The sequence below is a fragment of the Eublepharis macularius genome, chromosome 8 (assembly GCF_028583425.1).
Source record: "Eublepharis macularius isolate TG4126 chromosome 8, MPM_Emac_v1.0, whole genome shotgun sequence".
NCBI classification, from domain to species: domain Eukaryota; kingdom Metazoa; phylum Chordata; class Lepidosauria; order Squamata; family Eublepharidae; genus Eublepharis; species Eublepharis macularius.
The window spans coordinates 22,069,325-22,094,694 of NC_072797.1; the positions used below are offsets into that span (position 1 = coordinate 22,069,325).

Below are 25,370 nucleotides of genomic sequence, written 5' to 3' on the forward strand. Positions count from 1 at the left end.
TGATCAATGGTGGCACTGGAGGCCAGGGCGTGCTCACCCAGTCCAAGTCCCCCAGCCCCAGTTTGCCCCAGCCTCACCTCCCTGGTAGAGGGAGGGAGGAAGAACAGCAACCACCAGTTTACCTGCCCAGCTCTGCACACACCTGGATCACAGTGGTTGGTGCCAAAGTCATGGGTCATCTAGGGCTCCCCAAACCCTGACCCTATACCCTAAACCTTTTTGGAAGAATTAATGCCCTGAAATTGTACTGGCACCGACCAGTAAAATAAAGAAGATGTTGTGTCAAAGACCCGTGTAGACACAGCCCCATCTTTCCATCACCATCGAACAAAAGGGTCCTCCATTTGAGAAATGCAACCATTTTCTTCCAAGTGCTCGCTATTTATTGCTTTCTTCCACGTAGCGCACAAAGAATGCCACAAAGCAGCAGCCGAACAAAGCGATGGCAGAGGCAGAGATCACAACCACCACTACACTGCCCGCGGCACTGACCAGGAAGCCCAGCCCCACCCCGACGATGATCTGGGCCAGCTGGACCATGCACGTGAGGGCAGCACAGTCGATTCCCTTTCCTCGGCCACCCTCCGAAGCTTCACTCTGATTCTGAAAGGGAAACACAAAAGGGAAACGGAGATCAAGTCACAGGAGGCACAACCAATCATTTAAGGAGTTCTGTGCTTAGCTGATCATTTTCTCGCAGGCTGGCCTCTGTCATTCAAATACTGCACCATCTTGCTGAACAAGCATCCCAATTTTTTATCCTGGTCAGTACATGATTCACCTGGGCCGATTCCAGACGGCCCTCCCCATCCTGAAACGTCGTGCGTCATCGCACGGAAAACGCAAAATATCGCGTTTTCTTGCACGAGTTTTGCACGTGGTCGCGCAAAACTCGCGCGAGAAAATGCGATATTTCGCGTTTTCCGTGCTACAACGTGCGACGTTTTGGGATGGGGAAGGCCGTCTGGAATTGGCCCTGCAGAAGCCTTTTTGGAGGGCTCCAGGAGGGAGACTGAGAGGCCCTCCCATCTTTGTTTCACAGTCATGGGCTTTCGGAGCATGAATTTTGGAATAAAATTGTACTCGAGATGCTATTTCCTATCACTTCTACAACCCAATTAATACACATGTTCATTTATTTATTTGGGCTTGTATCTCTAACTAACAGCAATTACTAGGGCGCACCTTCCTTTAAGAATGGGGAGAAAATGACACACCACATACATGGACCTAATAAGGGAAAGGGAGAAAGGCACATAAAGTAAAACAGAATCTTAAAATACTCAACCTAACAAGACCTAAAAAAAAGCCCTGAACATAGTTATAGTGCAATCTTACACAGAGTTATTCCAGTCTAATCCCAATGACGTCAGTGGGCTTAGACTGGAGTAACTCTGCACAGGATTGCACTGGGAGTAACGTAAGTCAGTTGAAGTCAATAGGCTCAGTCAGGTGTAACTGTTTAGGATGATCGTAGTGCTATTTATTTTACAAAATTAATATCCCACCTTTCTGCCCAATCAGGGCCACCAAAGCAATTAATAATTAAAAGCAAAATATAATTAAACACATCATAAAAATCTATATAATAAGACTTAAAAGCTGTCTTTGTATATTAGATTAATAGAATCATAGGGTTGGAAGGTACCTCCAGGGTCATCTAGTCCAACCCCCTGCACAGACCAGGAAATTCACAACTACCTCCCCCGCACACACCCCAGTGACCCCTGCCCCATGCCCAGAAGATGGCAAAACACCTCCAGGATCCCTAGCCAAACTGGCCTGCAGAAAATGCTTCCTGGCCCCGAAGTGGTGATCAGCATTACCCTAGGAGTGTATGCAGGGCCGGCGCGCCCATGGAGGCCAGGTAGGCGGTGGCCTCGGGCGCGCGGGCACTGGAGGGGCGCTGGAGGGGGTGTTGGGGGCAGGGCCGCCTGTAGCTACTGCTGCAGCCAGCCAGCCAGCCAGCCCCTTGCTGCCGCCGCCGCCGCCACACACCTCAGCCGGGCGCAGCCTCTGTGTGCCGTTCGAGCAGCAGCTTGCGGCTTCTGCGCCCAGCTGGGGCGCGCGGCGGCGGCAGCACGGAGCTGGCTGGCTGGCTGCAGCAGCAGCTGTAGCCAGCCACCCCAGTTCAGCTGCGCGCTCCTCCGCCCCAGCCGGGTGCAGAAGCTGTGAGCTGCTGCTGGGGCGGCGCACGGAGCAGCCTCCGCGCGCCGCTACAGCAGCAGCCCGCAGCTTCTGCACTCGGCTGGGGCATGTGGCGGCGGCGGCGGCACGGGGCTGCCTGGCTGGCTGCAGCTACTGCTGCAGCCAGCCATGCCAGCTCAGCTGCGCGCTCCTCCGCCCCAGCCGAACGCAGAAGCTGTGAGCTGCTGCTGGGGCAGCGCACGGGTCAGCCTCCACGCGCTGCTCCAGCAGCAGCCCGCAGCTTCTGCGCTCGGTGGTCCGCGCGCAGCCCAGCCCCCCTGTGGTGCGTGATGACGTCTGCGATGACGTCATCACGCCTCCCGTGGGGCGCGTGCGCGCCCGCCGCCGCAGGCGCTGAAACCTCTGGCGCCGGCCCTGAGTGTATGAAGGGGTCATGAGAACTAAGCACTGATGAAACCCTTCCTGCCCTCCCTCTCATGATCTGCCTAAGTTCACAGAATCAGCATTGCTGTCAGATGGCCATATAGCTACTGCTTAAAAACCTCCAAAGAAGAAGAGCCCACTGCTTAGGGTCTACATCCTAACCTGGATGACCCAGGCTACCCCAATCTCATCAGATCCTGATTGCTAAGCAGGGTTGGCCCTGGTTAGTACTTGGATGGGAGACCACCAAGAAAGCTCACGGTTGCTGTGCAGAGGGAGGCAATAGTATGCTAGCTCTGCTCGTCTCTTGCCTTGAAAACCCCATGAGGGGTTGCCGTAAGTTGGCTGCAACTTGACGGCACTTCCCACCACCATTCTCTGGCAAAGTCAGGTTTTTTGCAGTGTGAAATGGTCCAAAGAAACCCAGTGTTCAGTGTTCCCTGGATGAGTGGCCATACATCAATGGTTTGGGTTTTTTTTTTTGCTATTATCTGTCATTTGTGGCTGATTTGAGTGTTTTATTTTTCTACAAAATGGAAATGTTAGTCTAGGACACTTGACTGAAGGGTCTTCCGAGGAGGGAAATTCACGTTCAGCAGGAAACCAGAGTGCTTTGTGAATTATAAATGTTTAACATTGCAAGGTCAATGTTTTATACTCTACTAAAGTGCTTATTTTCCCCAGAAAAGGCTCTTTGATGGCCTTGGCATTCTCCTAATGAATCTACGGACCCATGAGTAACTTTTTTTTTCCTGTGCAAACTTTACCAGAGGAAGTTTGAGGTGAAAAGCTTTTCTATAAATATCAGAGTTGGCCAAACCAATTGTATCAGCAGCAAAGCCAAAGCAATTAGTTCTCTTTCGGGTGACATCCTTTGAAATATAGATACCAGATTTCTACTCGAGCATCTCACAGTCCTTTTTAGCCTCCCTCAAAATTGAACAATCTTGAGAGAGTTCTGCTCTTTAGATTCCTCTGATTGTGCTAACCAGACTAATGTGGAAGATGGAGCTGGGCTTACTGCCTGACCTTTTCTCAGGTGAAGGCCCATCCCAAAATTCAACCTGACTTGCATTACAAACACCTGCCGAGCCAGGCTGTTTAACCCAATAAAATTAACCGTCGGTGGAATTAAGCTAAGGTTGGAGAAACATTTTGTCTCATTCTTTGGATTACGTTGCAATAGATAAAAGCACAAAGTTTTGACTGCAAAGGAAGATTTATTACAATCAATAGAGTGTCTCAATATGTCCTGAGACGTATCCAGGTCCTCCACAGGGTTATTTAAATCCAAAATCAGATTTAAACTATGTTTCATGGCATCACACTCATTATTAAGCTTAACTTCCAATGAAATCCACTCTCATACTGCAGTTTCATCTTGGGGGGCAGGGCAGGACCACGGAAGGGAGAGCCTATGCTTGGCATACAGAAGGTCTTGGGTTCAATACTGAGTCCAAAAAAATTCAGGTAGCCGTTGTTGGGAAAGGCTTCTGTGTGAAGTTTCCTGTCTGGAGTTTTGTGGCCAGTTAGTCGATGATATCAGCCTTGGTGGGCCAATAGTCTAAAGGGAGGTCATAAAATGACAGCCTTCTGTTGCCCATCGACTTGGTTGCTTGAGCTTGGCACACATCTAATAGAAGACTACCTTGGATGGTCTTAGAGCCAAGCTACAAGGGACGCCTGATACAGGCTGGACACTTGCCAGCTTCCCTCAAGTTTTGATGGGAAATGTAGGCAGCTTGGCGGAATGTTGGACAAGTGACAGCTGAAAAGTCCATTGGACAGCAGTCAGAGAGCCAAGCTGCAAGACCAGGACGCCTACATTTCCCATCAAAACTTGAGGGAAGCTGACAAGTGTCCAACCTGTGTCAGGCGTCACTTGTAGTTTGGCTCTTAAAGGCCACGCTAAGGAGGAAGTAAACTGTAAAGCAAGAAGGAGCAACTTGTGCACAGTAAGAGGATTCCCCTCCCGGGGGAGTTCCTGCCCTCTTCTGCAGAGAAATTTCTGTATTATTTGAAACTAGATCTGCTTCCCAGCCCATGGCTCCCACATTACGTAAGATAACCAGATCCTAACCAGATTTTTAGCTGATACAGGTAAGAGAACCTTTTATTTGATGTTGTGATCTCCTGAATTGCAATTCCTAAATTATCAGTCAGGGAAGACAGCAGCAGGTTGAGATACATGATCCAGACGTGTCCCAAGCCATCACAAAACGCGAAAGAAAGAGGCAAAGCGGCTTTGTCAATGCCCGTCCCAAATGGTACCAACCATGTATTTTCCCCTGAGACTAACAGTGCAATTCTAAGCAGCATTACTCCAGTCTAAGCCCATTGATTTCAATGGGCTTAGACTGGAGTAATGCTACTTAGGATTGCTCAGTAAAAACCATTTATGCATTAAACAACTCGGGCTTTCTACACATTAGTATTAAAGAGCGAGACCTTGGCTGGGGTGTTTCATCCTTTTGTTAGATAGTGTTGCTCCCACCCTGCATGGAGATAGGACAGATGGGGAGTCTGAACAAGGATCCTACAGCAAAGAACATGTTGAATTTATATACAACAAAAACAATATGAATTGCCAGCATTGGTTCCTTCTAACTTACCTCTTCCTCCCTGTGATATTCCGCAATGAGGTGGAATGGTACAGTATATAATGTGCTGGACATTACGCCAAAGAGGGAACACAGAGCCAGAGTAGAATAGATTTGGGGGAAGAGTCCAATAAACCCAGTGCCTAGTCCAAAAAGCAGATATCCAATGAAATAAAGTCCCTTTAATCCTATATAAGGTAGAAGGGCTTTCTGCAAATCTGTTAAGGGGGGAAAATGGGGAAAGAGAGGATTTTGTTTTTAAAGGTAGCCATTTTAACAACAACAACATTCGATTTATATATCACCCTTCAGGACAACTTAATGCCCACTCAGAGCGGTTTACAAAGTATGTTATTATTATCCCCACAACAATCACCCTGTGAGGTGGGTGGGGCTGAGAGAGCTCTGAGAGAGCTGTGACTGACCCAAGGTCACCCAGCTGGCTTTAACTACAGTTACAGTGTGGCATGTTCCACAACTTTGAAATTTTTTTTCTTTTTCCTTACAAGTGAAATTCTGTGATTTTTCAACGCAAATTGATCGATTGATTGGTCTGATTTGCATCCAGTTGTTTCTGTGAAGAACTCAGAGTTATTATTTTATATATCGCTCCCCAAGACTCTTGGAGGTATGGTGAAAATGAAATACTGCCCTCAAGTCATACTTAACTTATGGCGACCCCCACCCCCAACCCCGATGGGGTTTTTCATGGCAAGAGACTAACAGGGGTGGTTTGCCATTGCCTGCCTCTGCAACCCTGGTCTTCATCGGAGGTCTCCCATCCAGTTATAGCTCTCCTGGGCTATATGGTACCAGCCTCCAAAGACATCTTTTTTCAGTAATCAGAATTTTCAAGGCAATAATCCTAGTCTATTTTCAGACTATTTGCTTGGCCTTACCATTCCTATGAACAGATGAATGTGCCTTATTCTGAGTCAGACAATTGATTCTTCTAGCCATAAGAACGTAAGAAGCACCCTCCTGGATCAGGCCAGTGATCCATCTAGACCAGTATCCTGTTTCACACAGCAGCCAGTCAGTTGCCTTGGATGGTCAAAAACATAGGGCGCCGTGGCCAGGCCTTCCCCTGATGTTGCCTCCTAGCTCGGGCTCTCAGAAGTTCCTTTTACTCACTGCGGCTAGCAGCCATTGATGGCCCCAAGCTTGCCAGCCTCCAGGTGATAGCTGGAGATTTTGCGGAATTATAGCTGATCTCCAGGCAATAGAGATTAGTTCCCCTGGAGAAAATGGCTGCTTTGAAGGGTGAACTCTATAGAATTACACTCCACTGAGGTCCCTCCCCTCCCAAAACCCCACCCTCTTCAGGCTCCACCCCCAAAATCTCCAGGAATTTCCCAACCTGGACCTCGCAACCCTAGATGGACCTATTCTCCATGAATTTGTCTACTCCCCTTTTAAAGCCTTCTATACTTGTGGCTATCACTACATCCACTGGTGGTGAATTCCACACTTTAATTACTCATTGAGTAAAGAAGTATTTCCTTCTGTCTGTCCTGTACCTATTGCCCATCAACTTCATTGGGTGCCATAGTATTATGAGGCGGGGAGAGAGAAAAAGTTTTGGCTTTGTCATTATGTTAAGTTTGAGGTTAGAGAACAGAGCAGCCTGTAAACCTTAACACAACCTTCCTGTCACGCACAGGCCGCAGGCCTGGCTGACCATTTGCCTGCAGGCCTGCATTTCTCAGGCACCTTCCAAACTTCCAGATTGCTTTGAGGGAAAACAGGCGCCAATTGCTGTCAAGGACACAAAGCTCTAATAGAGAGAATATAGCGAGAGTGGTTTGGAGGGAGTTGATCCCTCACCCCATAGTGGGGAATGAGTCTGGCCTACTGGGATCAGCTATTGAAAATGAAATAGGAACCAAGTAAGGCAGTTGCAGTAGGAAGCGTTGCCAGTTTCCAGCTAGTCTCTATTCTCTTTGTGTTTTGCCCTATGCAGCTATAGTGTCTCTGTATTATAACTCTTATTTACTTAACTGTTATAGTATTTGTTTAATAAATTGTTTCTTGTTCACTCTGCCTGGGTTCCACCTCATATTTGGTCATACATCAGGACATGCTCTGACTAAAAAGGTAGCGGCCTGAGGGGCCAGGAGGTGTCCAGGGCCCCCTCTAGTAAATCCCTAGAACTGGGGTGGTGTCCATCTATTAAGGCTCTTCCCTGCTTCAGGGCTGAAGGGGCAGGAGGAAAGGAGGGGGTGTGTGAGGAAAGAGAACCCTGGAAGAGATGTCCTATCTGTGGCTAAACCTGCATGGCCCCGCCCATTTCTGCCACAGGCTCCCTCTATCCTAGAGTTGCCAACCACCAGGCAGAATTACAACTGACCTCCTGTTGACAGAGACCACATCCCCTGGAGAAAATGGCTGCTTTGAAAGGTGGACTCTGTGGCATTATATTCTGCCAAGCTCACTTCCCTTCCCAGGATCCACATACAAAATCTCCAGGACTTTCCTAACCTGGAGCTGGCAACCCTACCCCGCTCCAAGCATAGTCTAGTATGGTTTATTGCAGCTGGCAGTGAGTCTCCATGTTTTCAAGCAGGGAACCCTCCTCGCTATTTCTACACAATACTGAGAAATGAACCTAACATCTTCCATGTATATAAAATATGTTCTCTACCATGGAGCAAAGACCAAGCTCATTTCTAGTACTAAAGTGAGACTGAGACAAAAAATACTTCAAGTAAAATCAGTTTGAAACAAAAATACTGAAAGCAAGGAAATTGGGCAGTGAGGGCCACTTTGGGCTGCCTTCACTTGTGCAATGTTTTTTGAAGATCTCTCTCTCCCCACCCTGCCTTTTTCATGAGAACTGCATAAACATGAATAAATAGGTGTGAATCCACCTCCCCCCCATCAACCTAGTTATACGAACAACACTGATTCAAGACGCACTAGATTTGAACCACGTCTTCACCACAAACTCACTCCTAGGCAGGTTTAAGCAAGCTGTTCCCCTCACACCCTCAACTTCTCTTCTTTAACGGGGGTGGGTGGAATAAAAACGCTGTAAGATCACTGAAGTGCCATACATGAAGTCCTTTGAACGTCTTTAAGGGCTTTATAAATGACAAATAACATTCGCATAATCATCAGGCAAGAAACTATGCCTTGGTGGTACTCACAGGAGTAGAGTGATGAAGAAATAGCGTTGATACACATCCCCCAGCACCCCATCTCGACGCCCCTTTCATAAGTCAGGTAAGCTGTGGAGTTATGAGGGGCGTAAGGATCACCATCAAACACAATCTGCAGGACACCACAAAAGAAAATGAGAGGAGCGGATTATGCGGATATCTTCGTTTCCCCCCCCCCTTCCTCAATAAATTTGTATCCAAAGGAAGGGATTGAGCCAGAAAGGGGAAAAGAACCAGAGAAAAGCAGTACCGGATATTGTCGTTCAGGGAAATGTTGTTTTGTGATTGCTGTTTTGCAATTTTATTGTGGACTGCTTTGAGCCCCCATTGGACTCAAATGAATGGATAAATAAATGAGCACTATGCAAATGCTAGCCTTGACCTGAATAGCCCAGGCAAGCCTGGTTTTGTCAGATCTTGGAAGCTGGACGAGAGACCTCCAAAGAAAATCAGGGTTGCTATGCAGAGGCAGGCAAATGCAAACCACCTCTTGTTAATCTCTTGCCTTAAAAACCCCAGCAAGGGTTGCCATAAGTCAGCCATGACTTGATGGCACTCTCCACCTCCACCATACAAATGATGATATAATGATTGCACTAGTCTATTACTGGGGAATTTAGAAAAATAATTTTTATTTATTTTTAGAAAATTTCTCTACCACCTCTCCAGAGAACTGTTCAAACTCCTATGAGATACAGAATCAAGAGGCAGACTTGAGGGGCGGGGATTTCCAAACCTTTTCGTTCCCTCCCAGCAACTCCTCATTAACTGCAAGTTTCTTCCCGTTAACAACAAACTTCACTGTTACGAGTCCATTATGAAGGCATCAAAGGCATCATAATTTGGGCACTCCTTTGGCATGCAGAAAGGTATTGCCTTATACCTTTAAAGATCCTTTCCAATGTTTGATTACAACTTACCCTCGGAATTCTAGGAGCTATTGGGAGTTCATTAAAAGCTGGTGGGGAGAAGGGGGTAGAGAAACTGGCTTGCTCAAGCTCCTAAATATGATAACTTCCTACAGAATATAGCTCAAACTAGTGGTCCATCTAGCCCAGTCTAGGGTCGCCAGCTCCAGGTTGGGAAATTCCTGGAGATTTGGGGGAATAGAGAGCCTAGAGATGGTTGGGTCTGGGAGAGAAGGGCCTCAGCAGGGTATAATACCATAGAGTCTACCCTCATAAGCAGCCATTTTCTCCAGGGGAACTGATTTCTATCAACTGGCGATGAACTGTAATTCCAGGAGATCTCCAGCAACCACCTGGAGGCTGGCAACTTTATGTTTCAACAGTCGCCCTGGAGAGCTGGCAAAAAAGGCATAGAGTTCTGCCTCCTAGCCCTGTGTTCAGAGGTTTACTGCCTCTGTATATGGCGGTTCCCTTCAGTCCTCATGGCTAATCGCCATTAATGGACCTCTCCTCTATTAATTACTCAAACCCCTTTGAAAGCTATCTGGGCTCATGGACATTCCTACTTCCAGTGGCAGTGAATTCCAGAGTTTAATTACTTGTTGAGTAAAGAAGTATTTCCTTTTGTCTGTCCTAAACCTCTTGCCCACCAACTTCATTGGGTGCCCCGAGTTCTAGTGTTATAGGAGAGGGAGAAAATGTTCTTTCTTAATCCATTTTCTCCATCCCATGCATAATGTTATAAACCTTTATTGTGTCCCCCCCCCACCCCGAATTGTATTTTTTCTAAACTGAAAAGTCCCAGACTCTTTTTCCTCATAGGAAAGGTATTGTAAGGGAGAGATTTGGATTGAGAAGGAGGATATAATTTCACAGTCTTATATCCTCCTATAATTCTTTGTGAGATCACAGGCCACAGGATAAATCTCTACATGGCATTCAACAGAGTTTGGAAAACATCAAGTTGATTTCTCTTTAAAGTTGCTAGCCTGCCCTGCTGTAGTAAACAAAACAATATATTGCTAGGAGATGCTAATAGAGTCCAAGGGTGAGATGGAGGGGAATCGGGAATTTGTAACACATTGCTCAGCTTTATTGTAAACAGGCAAATGGAAAATAACATTATTGCAGACTCCCGGAAACCTCATTATTAAAACTGGCATTTCAACCTTGGAAGATAAAAAGGCAGACGTTCTTCAAAATGAAATCTCCAGCCACCCAGGAGACCCAATATTATAAAGAGGCCTGGGGGCATCCATCTTTGCTCTCTGGAGTCTCCCACATGGCTGTTTAATCCTAGATGTTTACAACTCCAAGGGCCAAGCGACAAGTGACGAATGACACTTGAACAGCAAGTGAACAGACTCACGTGTATTCCTCCCTGTTCACTTGCCCTCCACTCGATCACTACGTGGCGCGCAAGTGGAGTGGAGTGCAGGTGGAGCGCAAGTGAACAGGGAGGAATACACGTGAGTCTGTTCACTTGTCGTTCAAGTGTCACTCGTCACTTGTCGCTTAGCCCTGAGTGTACCATCAGGTTCAGCTAAGCAAGTGGATGTAATAATCCAAATAAGAACAGTTCAGGCTGCCTCTGCAAGTGGCTGTGGATTGTTTTCTTTACCTGTCCCATGAAGTCCGTGAAGAAGAGCATGTTGGAAAGGAAAGCCGTCCATCCCATCAAATGGCTCATGCACAAACAACGATAATGGGAAGGCATGCTTAGAAGGGCTTTGAGGAGGGTCTTAATGGTCATTTGCCTCTGAACCTGAAAGGAGGAATTTCCCAGTGTCTAGTTTAAAGCCTGCCAAAATCATCAATGGAAGATGGTCAAAGAGAGAGAACGTTCTGCTTTCTTCTTACCACGCTGAATTACTTATGCACCTGTTACAATGACAAGACCTGAATGCACTTTCTTGTGTTATCGTCCTCTGACAAGTGGATTATGCTTGAGACAAGGGATCTCAAGTAGGGCATCTCAGCAGCAGGACCCAGACCACCGTACTTTTTGCACGATCAGGGAAGCAAGTCAGAGGAAGACTGTGCTGGCCAGCTTTCTGCTGCACAACAGCGCCACCACCGCAGATGGACAGAGGGTGATACTGCAGCCAACCACCCAGCAGGGATCAATTGACACAAGAGGCCAATAACTTGTAAACATTTGTAAACCGGCTGACTCAACTAGTTGCTTGGGCATGGATTGAGCTGCTCTTGGACTGGCAGCCCAACCCCTCTGAGTTGTTTGCTTGCAAACCACCTGCCACGATAGACACCTACAAAAAGAAGGGCTGCCACATAAAAAATTTAAAAATTACCAGATAGTGTGTCTTACAGCTGCTTGGTACATAGAAATCAACAAGTGACATTTCCTTATCCTTACATTTCCATGCCAGGGAAAAGTTTCACTTTTGCAGGGAGCTGTTAAAGCCACAATAACCAAAGACCTGACTTGCAAATTATTCAAGTATTTGTATTTGGGTGTAAACTTGATGTGTGAATGAAAAGGACATCTAGCTGGCTGACAAATGTGGGTTTATTCACACTGAAATACACCATTGATTCGCACATGTCCCCTCAAGGTCTTTCAATAAAATCAGTTCATCAATTGACAGCTGTAAATTCTCTCATGAGGATGTCTGGAATGCAATTATTTTATTCAAGTGTTTTTATGTCACCTTGCCAGGAAACCTGCCCGGATTTAAGTTAATTCACTGGTATTTTAGTAAATGAAACTACTAGAGACATTTCAACTAGCTAATTTTTCAACAACCCATAATTAAGAAGTTTGAAGTCCAGTTGAACATTCCATACTTCTGCTGCGTTAGTTTATTTATATCAGTTAGCCTTTATTGGCATCAGTTGGCACAATGTACACAGTACAGGAAACATAGAAAAACACAGTTATTTCTGGAACCACTCCTGACGGAATTTTATAGCTGTATAGAGAAACATTGCTACATCCTTGGTGGTTTTAGGCAGGGAGTCATTCAGAAGATGAAAGACCTTTAAGGAATCCGGGAAGCCCTCATATAAATAATTTGCGTTTAAATATTTGACATGCAAGTCTGCATATAGTTGGCAATAAATCAGGACATGCAAAACTGCCTCAATACTGCCGTGATCGCAGTGACAAACTCTGTGTATGTATGGGATCTTATTACATCTGCCAAATAAGATTGAAGATGGCATCGCATTGAATCTTGCAAGGGAGAAGGAGCTGCGAAGATGTGGAGCCTGTAGGGAAGATAAATAAGAAGGCATGCCACCTGTCTTAAGGGGGATCTCAAAGCTTAGAGGGGAACAAGTTTTATAATACAGTTTTATTATATATTTTGTATAGTTTATTTTATTGGCGGGGGCACAAAGCAAGTGCTGAGAATATGCCTTGATGTTGCTGCCACCCACACCGATCCGCCACTGCAGAGAGGATGGGGCTCAGGGAAAACCCCATTGCGTTCAGTGGGTCCTTAGGCTAAACTACTGGTGATGCTGGAACTCCAGAAATAACGCACTAGCAGGGTCCACTGATACAGATCAGGGCCATTCATTGCAAAAGAGAGAACAGAAGTCCTTCTCCTTTGCCATTTCCCCCCATTAGACCTCTTTCCATTCAGAACAGCTTAAGATCTAGTTGGGAAAATCAAATTCCCCTTTCTATTGATGTGTATAGTTGTGCAACTTTTATTTTTGTAATGAGTGGATCAGTTCATGATTATATAAGAAATCGGAAGATGATAAAATGGTGGAATCCGTGGTTTTCTTATATTTTTATATCATTTTCTGAACATTTATTATTATAGCTCTCATTGAACGCAAAGTATTATACATATGGTATGGTGTAAATGCTGGATAGATTTTGCAAACCAACAAACCAAATAAAAAAGTCAAGCCTCCCTGTTATGCGTGTTTTTCTCCTCTCTGGGGCTTTACACAGCTTGGAATGGAAGGGGCATGAGGAGAAAGAGCTAAAAAAAAAAACCCTTTCCCCAGCACCAGCGTCCCTATCTAAGACAGCAGCCTCCCCCCTACCTCAACTGTTTCTGAGAGTAAATTACACATTTGGAGTTCCAGTCACAGAACTCCAGTATCACACATAGTTTGGTTCTTGCTTCCTGCCACAAGATTGGAGTTTCGGTTCTTAAATTTGTCCCACCACGCTGGATCTCATAACTACTCTGCCTCTAAAATTTTCAGTCAAGAAGGTGGTGAACACATCAATCTTCCAGCATGTGTGGGTGTAAAGCTTGGGCTTGAAAGTCTTTGTTTCATTCCTCCTGGAGTTTTTGCTCTCTGTTTGTGTTCCTGAGTTCCTTTACAAAAGATGTCTGGATTAAAAGACAGCAGTATCTCCACCTCCAGGTACACGGGGATGATGCCGAATTTCAGGGGCTCAAATGAAAATAAAGCAGCACATCAAAGAAACATTCGAAACAGGAGACGATTGTAATGGAGGAGGTGATACAAGATGGCTGATCGTCTGGGAATTGCCTCTAACAGACTGCCCAGCAACTAGAGAAACGGAGCGTGCTCTCATACTAGAAATATCAGGTCATTTTTTTAAAAAAAATCTGAACCAGATATTCTCTTCTAGCTAGTTTATTAGACATGCCTGGCATGGATATGGAAATAAATGGATATGGATATAAAAATGAGGAGATTTTGTGACACTTTGTTCACACTGATTGCTTGCAATCAGAATTCATAATCACAGATTTTTTTTAAAACCATCAGCTGAATATATATGAACAAAGGAAGAGGCCTTCTGTTGCATCAGACCATCAGTTTCTCAAGGTAACTATTGTCTACTTTAACTGGCAGCCGATCTCCAGGATACCAGGTAGAGAGAGGGCTTAAGACATCACTTTCTTTCTGATCTTTTCAACTGGAGATGCCAGAGATTGAACCCGGGACCTTCTGTATGCAAAGCAGAGGTTCTGCCAGTGAACCATGATGACCCTTCACCTGGGACCACAGCCGTGCACAAGGACACGAATTATTATACCCATAGGCAATAGCCAACTTCACAGTGTATCTGTTCATTTTTATTTACATTATTTATAGGCCGCCTTTCTCACTGAGACTCAAGGTGGATTAAACACTGAGAGTCAGTATAATCAGTTTCAAAGACATTTCAATAAACAACGTAATAGGGTATATAATACAAATTTGCAAAGATTTAGAACCAGCAGAAGTCCATTACAGAATTGAAGAAATGCTGAAATGGAACATAAGCAATACGAAGCTTGACATATTAAACAACTCAGAAACTACCCAGTAGGATCATACTTACAGCAACAGAGAGTGCATAGCAGTAAAGTCTATAGTCCCTAATGTCAGGCAGGCAGGCTGGCTTGCCTGCCTGACATTAGGGACTATAGACTTCACTACTATGAATGCATAACTGTGAATGTATATCTACTGGGGGGGGGGGCTTTCTTCTTGTAGTGTAGCTTTCTTCCTTCACTGTATCTTGGCTATGCTTGGCTAAGAGGTCTTATATCAGTACAGCTGGAAACGTGCGGGAACCAACCTTGAGAAATTCAGCTTTGCATCTTTTTCAGGACTTTTGCTGACTTCAACTGACTTGTTTGGACTGGGGGGAGGGGACTGGGGGTATAACCTCTCGGGGAAGACTTTGCTTTAGCATTCCAGGCAATCACTGTGTACCAGGGCACTTCTAGGGATATCTAATAAAGACCTTTAACTCATGCAACCGTGTTTGATGAAGTAGAGAATCTGAAAGAATCCGCTAGCCAGGCCTGACACCTAATCCCTTTACTAATTTATCTCTTCTCGCATTGCCTAGATAATTATGACATAAAGAGATTTTCTTGTACTCTGGCAATGGCTCATCAAAGCATACCGTATTTACTTGAAAGGAAGGTGACCCTGAATGTAAGATGATCCCTGTAAAAATGTAATAGACTAAAAAAATTTTTTTTACTTGACATAAATGCAATGTGTATGTAAATGTAAGACAATCCCCCCTCCCTTTATATGGCAAACCTGGAATCTTATCTCGTCCTGCATTGGAGCAAATACTGTATATTGCTAATGAAAACAACACTTCTATGAGGTCCTGTCTATACAGTGCGTGTTTATGGCTCCACCCTATTTCCTGGCAATGTGCTAGGAGTTTCCTGTTCAGGTACTTAATCCAGGAATGTGTCATATTGGTAGGGTGGACTGTCACCTAAGCCTTCTCCTCATGCCCTCTTCCTGACCTGAAACAGCTCTGGAAGGCCTTTGCTTATCCTCCTGGGGAAACTTATTTGTGTCCTTTCAGTATATGTGTAACCTTACCTCACTTTGAAAGCACAGCTCCAAGCAGAGCTGTCAATTCTGGGTGGGGAAATTACTAGAGATTTTAGGGGTGGAGCCTGGGGAGGGGAGGATTTGGGGAGGGGAGGAACCTCGGCGGGGTATAATGCCATAGAGTCCACTCTCCAAAGCAGCCATTTTCACCAGAGTAACTGATCTCTGTAGTCTGGAGATCAGTCGTAATTCTGGGAGATCCCACTTGGAGGTTGGCAACCCTAGCTGTGAACAAAGCAGGTGTGAGGCCCACAGATTTCAGAATCTAATAACTTACATTCAGAAAGATGGTGCCTTTCCTGAAGAAAAGTTTGTTCAGAAATTCCTGACCAGTGTTGAACCAATTTTCAGATGCTTTTAACTCAGAAACACTTGGCAGTAATTGGATACGGGGGGGTGGGGGGGGTAGGTGAATTTACGTAATTATCTGATTAGCAACCTCTTTTTACATTGTTAGGAAATTGTAGGAGCAACTCTCAGCAGGTCTATGTAGAAGGAAAGTGTTTTTAGGAGTGCAGCAGTACGTATTAGTATTTCAGATTCGGGCTTCCATTTTATGTACTTCTCACTGAGCAGTGAGGTTTATTTCTGAGGCCCAGGGCTGCACATCTATTTCATTTTCTAATGTTGTTTCGTAAAAGACAGACTCCAGGTGTTTTTTCAGAAGAGCTTTTGGAAATAAACATAGTTAAGATTGCTATGGAATTTTTCAAAAAGTATTTCAGGTCAATGCACAGATGTTTAATCCAGTTTGCAACTCTTCACTGCTTGCCCACGATCCGCACAACAATTATATTATGAAGACAGGATGAACATAATATGTACTGTCTGACTCCTTCGCACCAAGTTTATTAATTTGAGGACTTGGCTGAGGGACAGACAGTAAAACACAAGACTGCTTTGCCAAGATCACCTTTGGCACAATGCACGGAATGAAATCAAGAGCAAAATTAATCCAGATCAGTGAACTCAGATAGTGCATATTGCTTTCTGGGATCACTGCCAATAACTTACCACTAAAATTAGAAGATTTTTAAAAATAATAAAGCCTCCTTTTTCAGCTTACACACATATGGAAGGATAAGATACTAAGTACTGGCATCAGACTAAAACCTTTGTATAATGGTTTGTCTTCTTGGGCAAACATATGGGAAACAGTTGTTTATATTAATTTAGTTCAACAGAGTTATCTCATCAGGGAAGTTAGGGTTGCCGAGTCCAAGTTGTGAAATTCCTGGAGATTTTGGAGGTGGAGCCTGGAGAGGGCAGGGTTTGGGGAGGAGCCTCAGTGGAGTATAATGAGTTCACCCTTCAGAGCAGCCATTTTCTCCTGGGGAACTGATCTCTGTTGCCTGGAGATCAGTTGTAATTCCGGGAGATTTCCTGCTACCACCTGGAGGCTGGCAACCGCATACCCAATTTAAAGAAATCAATCTTCAGGCAATTAAACTGTAGAAAAGATAGAACTTACATTTTATTGAGGTGGATTCCATTCACAGTGTTTTCTTGTAGAAGAAAGCATCCTAGTCTAAAAGTGAACTTTCCCTACAGGGCATGGCCAGCTATTCTGGCATCACACTTCCATATGGGTATGTGGATTAGGCGGCATGAAGGCCTTCTTGATCAAGGAAACAGGCAAGGCATTTTTGATCAGGGAAACAGCCTGGGGTGAAGAGCTAAACTTCCCTTCCCCTGTACCATGGCCCTGATCCACCCTCTTTATTTCCTGATGCTTTTTAGGATGCTTTTTAGACCTTTTTAGGCCTTTAAACATAATTGGGATTCTAATCCATTTAAGTTTATTGTTTTCAATGGGATTTAGTCATGATCAGGGGTCATTTCGTAGAAAAAGAACTGGAGGAACTCATTAGCATAACTCATTAGCATATGCCATGCTCCTTACCATTGTTGGAATAGGCGACTCAGCCTGCCTTTGGACACTGGGGGGCGCTGCATGTCTCTTTGAATGTAATGTATAAGTCTAGCAATCTGCCACTCTCTTGTCTAAGGTGGGAACGCCTACTGACTCCTCCTCTCTTGCCTCTGTGCTTCTTGGGAGATTTCACACCTTCCCTCATGCTCTTCCAAGAGAAAGATGTAAAGCCACCATGCTCCTCACGGAGCCCTTCTCTTTGTCCACAAACCCTCTTCCAGCCTCGCTGCCTATATTTTCAGGCCGTGGTATTAGCTTAGAGAATGTAACTCTATAGATAGGTTCTTTCCCTTGATATTACCAGAAGATATTGCTATGGAGAAATCTGCTACAATAAACTGTAAGTTCTATCTTTCTATGAATTTTGTCTGAGGATTAATTAATGCATGTTTGTGAGGGTTTAAACGCTTCTGACTAAATTACTCTGCTATATGTTACTCTGCTAAGTTACTAAACTAAAATATATAAAATACCATAAATCTCTAACAACCATCACCGGAAGTGTGTCATTAGTATAACTGATTTGCATATGCCACACCCCCTGACATTACCTATCCTGGCTGTTTTGGACCCAATCCTGGCCATTCAGGGCCGAAATTGGGCCCAAAATGGCAAAAAGGGGCAAAAATCGCTGAAAAGGGGCCCAAAATGGTCAGGATCAGGCCACTGCTGAGCGGGAGAGTGATCCAGCACCCGTCAGAGGCCCGATCAGGGCTGTTTCAGCCCCAATCCAGGCCGAAACAGGCCCCAAATGGCCGAGAGTCCAGTAGGCGGGGCCACCTGACGTGACCTCTTTGGGGAACTGCCAGAACAGCGTTCCTGCATGTTCCCCCTCAAAATGAGCCCTGGTCATGATTAACAGTTTGGGGATCATGCCCACCCCAATATCATCTTGCAGTCTCCACTGTTCTTTCAGACAACCTGATAGTTGAAATATCATTTTGCACTGAAGTTGAGGTTTATTTATTTTATTTTTATTTTATTTATGTCATTTATAGTCCGCCTTTCTCACTAAGACTCAAGGCGGATTACACAGTATGAGATTAGTACAATCAGCATCAAGTACATTTCAATACAGTATCAAGGACATTTCATAAACAATACCATAGGTACAAGTTTAAAAGACATAGTATTAGCAAGAATCCAATACAGAGTAGAAAAAATACTGAAGCAGAACATAATCAATTCTAGGACTAACATTAGACAACATAGAGCACTGGTAGTACATAGGAATACATATTTAAAGCGGCAGATAATATGTAAGGCAATATAGTGATGAAATCTATGGTCCCTAACTCATTAGCGAAGCATCTTCCCTACAGTACAGCCCTCCCATTTGAGTAAAAAGCCTTTTTGATTCTTAACAGAAAAAGACCTTTAAAAATAATGATACTATAGAGATCCTATAATATAAAAAGGTATGCTTACCTGAGCGTCTCGTTTTTCACTGGGCTTCCCTTGCTGAGATAAAGTCCGTATTTCATCATACCCATTTTTAAAATAGCCATTCTTGACTGTTCCTATGGAGCCATATTGATATGGTTTTGCTGTTTTCAGCAGGTGTTTGGATTCTACCGAGACGGTGGCAAGAGATGCTTCAGGGATACTGCACAAATGTACGGTCAAACAGATCAGGAACACCAGAGCTGCATAAAAGAACATCACCTGGAATTCTGATCCCAAATATTTTCCCAAGACAGTATGACCCCAGTCAATGGCACCTGTGAGGTAGCCAAGGGCCCCTCCCAGACCTAGAGAAAAAGAAAAGACGTGTCCATTAACCTTAATAACAGCACTAGCTTATTTAATATCAAAACATCCCATTTTATCTTTGAATTGGACTAATCGGCAAATTGTTGTTTTATTTCTGTTTTTTGTTTATCCTGTCATAATAGCCTTATGCACCTTTTAATAATGTGTTAAATATTTTAATAATGCATTGCATCCTATCTATAATGGCCAAGTGTGTGCTTGTGTGTGTGTATCTGACCTGGATTGCCCAGGCAAGTGCGATATCGTATGTTGGAAGCTAAGCAGGGTTGGCCTTGGAGAGTAACTGGATGGGAAACCTCCAAAGAAGACCAGGGTAGCTATACCGAGGCGGGCAATGGCAAACCACCTCTGTTAGTCTCTTGCCTTGAAAACCCCAGCAGGGGTCGACAGAAGTTGGCTATGACTTGACAGCACTTTCCTCCTCCACCACCACCACCTTATTACTTAGCCTTTACTCAGGGCTTTTTTTCTGGAAAAAGAGTTGGTGGAACTTTCAAGAGGAAAATCAGGGAGAAACACATGGGTCCCCTTACAAAACAGCCCCCTTACAAATCTCTCTGTCTGGAGATTAGGAGGTGGGGCTATCGGTCATGAGAGGTGCTGGAACTCCATTCCACTGCCTTCCAGCTGGAAAAAAAACCCCTGCCTTTACCCTAGCCTCATGTTTTAAAAATACTTCCAAGAGAAAGAGCTACTAATATGGAGCTGGCATCAATGACAACTCATGTCCTTGAGACAAAGAGGGGAGCAAGAGGGCTTTCTGGGGCAATCAAATTAATTGAAGTGGGAGAGACATGTGCAACTAAGTCTGCAGGGAAGTAAAATCACCCCCCTGTTCCAGAACTAGATTTTCTTTGGAGGAGAGAACACACTCAAGGCTGCCAAGCAGAAGGCAAGAATTTGCTTACAGCCTGACTGGGGGTGGGGGGGAAGCTGTTTTATATCATCCCTTTGACTTTATTGTCAAGCACAACTGAAAGATTGGAAATTGCAAAACTTTCTACTGGCCTCAATGCTTTCTCTACAGGCTGCTATAATGAAGTGCCGAGGAAGTAGACTTTTTTTTTTTGGTGGGTAGGGGCTGTGCCAGCTGCAGCAGATGGGAAATAAAAGGAGCTGCCCAGCCTGAGAAATGGGACAATCAGTGAACAAGAAAAATTAGAATTTCTGAAAAACCTTCAGGCAAAGTCCAACCATTGCTCCCAATGGGAATTTTAACTAAGGGTAGCAGGGAGCAAGTGCAAGCCAGGGTCAATGCTAATAACAATGAGGGGGGGTGTATTTCAAAACTGGAATGGTGGTGGAAGGTGTGATTCACGTATACTCTTTGGCCACAATAGTATGTCAGCATGGATCATCTGGTTTAAGGATAGTTTTGGATAGCTGTCCTTTGGGGGAGAATGACAATGAATTTGTTGGTTGTTTTTTCCAACCTTACAGATTGGCCACTAGGTGCAGCAGAGCCTTTTCAGTGGTGGCTCCAAAAGTTATGGAATGATCTTCTTGGAGATTTGTCCTACTCCATTGCACAAGAGATTGAAAACTCTTTTACTCAGAAAGGACTTTTAATTGATATTTGATTAGTAGCTTTATCAACATCTGCTACTATGACTTTATACTATCTTCAATATTTCATTTTTGTCATATTACCATATTTTTGATGCTTTTAATTATTTATATTTTATTTTGTGTCACTTATTTTGTTAAATTAAAAACTCCTTATTAATTTTAACAAGCAAATAAAGAGACATCACAATGTTTGATGTTTACAAAGGCCAACCCATGCTGAAGATCAGGCAAGACCCATATATGTATGCGTAATGGAAAAAAACCTGTTAAGAAGTCTGAGACAGATTTATCTGCAATTATTCTGGCTACTCTGAAATCCTAGCTAGGATCAGAAAAGGACCTAATGCATACACATTTCTAGCAACAGGCTTATGTAGTGAGAAGCCACAAACTAAAAAATGTTCACTCTGGGAACACCTGAAAACTACATACCCTGCGGTTAGCTAGTTAGATATGTAACAACCTAAAAGGACAAAATCTGAATACACACATATTTGAAATAACTCTTGCAGGGTTTGACGTCACAGCCCCTGGGGTTGCAACGCAGCATAACCTCCTCTTTGTTTGTGAGATCAGCAGGCATTCAGATCACACGGTGCTGCCTTGGTTCTCACCATCAAGAGCGGCCTCACAAGAGTGGCCTCACATGCAAAGATGGACTGAAGAAGGTCAGAGAAAGATCATCCAAGGAGTACGACCACTAGGAAAGGAGAAGCTCTTGTTCTCATAGCAGGATGGGATGGAAAGACAAAGCTGTTTAGAGAAATATATCAAGCAGGGAAGGATAACATCTCTCTCTTATGTGGAAGACTTTAAATTGTTCTTCAAATGTTTCATTGGATCATGTTTAGTTGAGTACATCATTTACCACTAGCATATTGCTCCTCCTTATAGTGAGCAAGAGGTTTGTGAAAGGAAGGCCTGTGTATTATACAGCAGCACTCCCCAATGTGGTGCCCAGGGTTGACAATATACCTGCTGATGTGTTTTCTAGCATCCACTAGATTCTTGAGGATAAAATCCAAAGGGTCTTGAATAGAACTGGGATATTTGGGACTCTCTCCACCAGGTTATCAAATTACTGAGCTCATCCCAGGCGGGCACATCATAGCTGTATGCTCTTGGTTTGGCAATGAACAATGAATTTCATGTGCCTCTGTGTGAGCAGTCGACCCCAGCCTTCGCCATGTTTAATAGCAGCCTATGATATAAAAATCACAGGGCCCCTGAATTAATGCAGTTTGACCTGCATTAGGGAAATTCCAGCCAGCTGAGCAAAGCATTGATGAGTCCTGCCTGAGGGATTGAGTCATGAAAGGAATGTTCATGCAAATGCTGAGGACTGGGCGTGATTGGCTCCTCCTTCCGTGATCGAATCCTATCCTAAGATTGAGAGCCATCAATCAGCTCTGATAAGCTTTTAATTTCTCTCTGGGAACATGTGATCCAAATCTAAATTTATCAATTTAGCTCTAGGAACACCCATTAGCAAACTGCTTCTTCTATATGAAGCAACAGGAGACACTATGCATTTCTTTTGTCACACCCTGGTAGCACGAATCAAAGGTAATCAAAACTTTGTCATTCCCAGGAGATGACCTTTACGGTCTTTGTCCCAACGGCTGATGGGGCTCCCCAGCCTCATGACATGTTTTGCCCTATAAGAACCAGGGTTTTGCCACATTCACACTGTGTACACTTCTCCAGATCGGAGTGCTATACCCTCAGGGACACTTTCCCTAAGACTCTCTCCTGGTCGAGAACGCTGGCCATTTGAAGCCCTCTTCCTCCGTGGACTGCTCTGCTTCTCTCCGTGGACAGGTAAATATACCCCGAATCCCTCCCTCTATTCCAACTGCCTTCACTGTAGGAGAATAGTTGGCTTGGAACCTCCCAATATTTTATGATTGGCTGTGTACCCCAGTTAAGTCATTTTGTGATTGACTCCACCCATGTTGTGACATAACTTTCTACTCCTTCTAAACATTCCAAAGGGGCCGCAGTTTCAGCAACACAGGGACCTGTTAAACAGGGCTGGCCCAAGGATTTTTGGCACCTTAATTTATTTGTCACTGCTCACGCCATGCCATGGGGAAGCCACCATATGCCCTCCTCTCCCCTACACCATAAGGAAGTTGGTGTAGGGGGAAGGATGTGTAGATTCACACATCCCTCCGCCAGCTGGGCCTCGGGCTTGCCAAGCCACCCAGCCTCCCAATGGGTGGACTGGGAGGCAAAAACAGCCCTGGAAAAACACTGTCCCGTGGCCCACCCAGGACTCCCCCACTAACAGATGGGATAAAGAAGAGGGCCCACTCCTGCCCTCACCTCAAGGAAGGGAAGTAGTCAGCTTGCTGTGGCCCACAGGCCACCCACTGGGGTTGGGGCAGTGCTCAGATCTGCTGCTTATCATGACAGACCTTCACTATTATTCTATTGTTTATCTGCCTTTTATTGCTATAATTTACTTAACAAGGTCCACGTCTGACATTAACACATTTGTTTTTAACTGTTTTACGTGCTGCAAGGTTTACTGGTTCTACATAAGTTTCATTGGTTGAATATATTAATTGTTGGAAACATCCTCTTGAGGTTTTTTTTAATTAAGAAGGAAATATATAAATATATTGAGAGCCTGTAGCTGAGGTTTCCATAAGTCAATTGCCACTTGATAGCACATGCACACAAGCACATAAATATATAACCAAAATAAAATAAAATAAATGTTATTCTATAGGATGTATATGACTGCACAGGGCTTTTGTATGCTGCATTGTGAAAAATGTTCGTATTTTCCATTGTGATTTCTTTATGTCTTTTTTACTTAGTGGGGATCGTCTGATTTATTTTTGTAATGTTATAATTGTAAGCCCCCTAGAGCTATTGAAAAGCAGTCTATCAATTCTTAAATGAATACAGGCTGGCTCCAGATATGATGCAATGCATTAAGTGTAATGCAAAGGCACCAATAACAAACCGTCACATTCTTTTGATAAGGGAGGGATTAGAGTGGGGGAAGTGGAAATGTCCATAGCCCATCTGTCATCATGAGTAATTATTACTGGTTTTTCTATTCTTCCTTTCCACTGTGAAAAGTCTTCCAGGCAGCTTCCAGTCATTAAAATCATAATCTAATAACAGTAAAATGTATCAATCAAATGCAAAGGAAACCAGGACAACATAAAAGACATCCAAACAATAAAGACAGCACCATGAAAAGCAGCAATAGCACAAACAACAATCTAAAAATTTCAGCAGCTCTAGAAATCTCTAGTATCTAAATCAGGCTAAATGAAACAAAACAAAACAAAAAGTGTTCATCCTGGTTGATTGTGGAACTAACAATGCCTAGGGCAAGTTTTATTTCCCACCTGGTATTTGGCATCCAGGGGAAGCTGGGAAAGGAGTGCTGTTTTGTATCGTTTGCACACTTGGAAGTGACATTTAATATGCAGCACAGCCTTGTTTACTCAGAAGTAAGTCCTACTGTGTTTAACGGGACTTACTCACTGGTAAGTCTGCCTATGATTACAGTCTTAATTAAAAAAAAACTTTACTGTTGCATCTTCTCTGGCTCTCGGCTAGATTTCTGTTCTTGTAGTCAAAATACCAATCTGCAAAACAAACAAACAAACAATAAAAATAAAAAATACCTCCCCCAGATCAATGGCATGTATCCTACCATAGGCTGGAGGAATTTCCTCCAGTCTAAGGAGCCTTCCTCTTTGATCTGATCAACATGGGTAGCCATGTTAGTCTCTCTGTAACAGCAGAAAAGAGCAAGAGTCCAGTAACACCTATAAGACTAACAAAATTTGTGGTGGAATGATCGTGATTCATAGTTGAAGACTCTGAAGAAGTGAATATTGGCTCATGAAAGCTCGTAGCTCACAAAAGCACATACCCTACCACAAATTTTGTTAGTCTTATAGGAGCTACTGGACTCTTGCTTTTTAATCTTAAGCAGGGCTTTTTTTCTGGGAAAAGAGGTGGTGGAACTCAGTGGGTTGCCCTCAGAGAAAATCGTCACATGGCTGGTGGCCCCGCCCCCTGATCTCCAGACAGAGGGGAGTTTAGTTTGCCTTCGGCGCGGAGGGCAATCTAAACTCCCCTCTGTCTGGAGTTCAGGGGGCGGGGCCACCAGCCATGTGACCATTTTCAAGAGGTTCCAGAACTCCGTTCCCCCGCGTTCCCCCTGAAAAAAAGCCCTGATCTTAAGAATAGCCACTTGAAGGCCCCTAGGCTGGAGGAAGACTTCAAATTTTGCTTAGCACAGTGGGTAAGACCTAAACAGCATGGGAAATAGGATGGAAGATTTGTTAGCCTGATTGGTATAATGCTGTGGTTTTTCCTTTAAATGCTGCTGCTGTTCTACCTCCTTTCTGCGGCGGCTGCAGTCACAAGATGACCTGTTCAGCAATGCTCGTGACCAAAGCACAGGATCAGATGATTAGTCTGTTCAAGAAGCTTAGACAAAGAGAGAAGGAGAGAGGGAAAGGGAACAGCATTCTGGGCGGCAGCAGCTGCCTCCCTCCCCCAAGGT

The 25,370-nt window shown here is 44.3% G+C and overlaps 1 protein-coding gene across 1 annotated transcript in view; it reads right to left on the reverse strand.

The window, feature by feature from the left end:
- Nucleotides 1-378: 378 nt before the first annotated feature.
- Nucleotides 379-25,370, reverse strand: part of SLC45A2 (solute carrier family 45 member 2) — a 29,166-nt gene continuing 4,174 nt past the window's right edge. Inside the window, exons 3-7 of the mRNA XM_054987175.1 lie at nt 18,914-19,236; nt 10,862-11,005; nt 8,321-8,444; nt 5,184-5,389; nt 379-603 (exon numbers count right to left, since the gene is read on the reverse strand). Of these exons, the coding sequence (XP_054843150.1) occupies nt 379-603; nt 5,184-5,389; nt 8,321-8,444; nt 10,862-11,005; nt 18,914-19,236 (1,022 nt within the window). The remainder of the gene's footprint in view (nt 604-5,183; nt 5,390-8,320; nt 8,445-10,861; nt 11,006-18,913; nt 19,237-25,370) is intronic.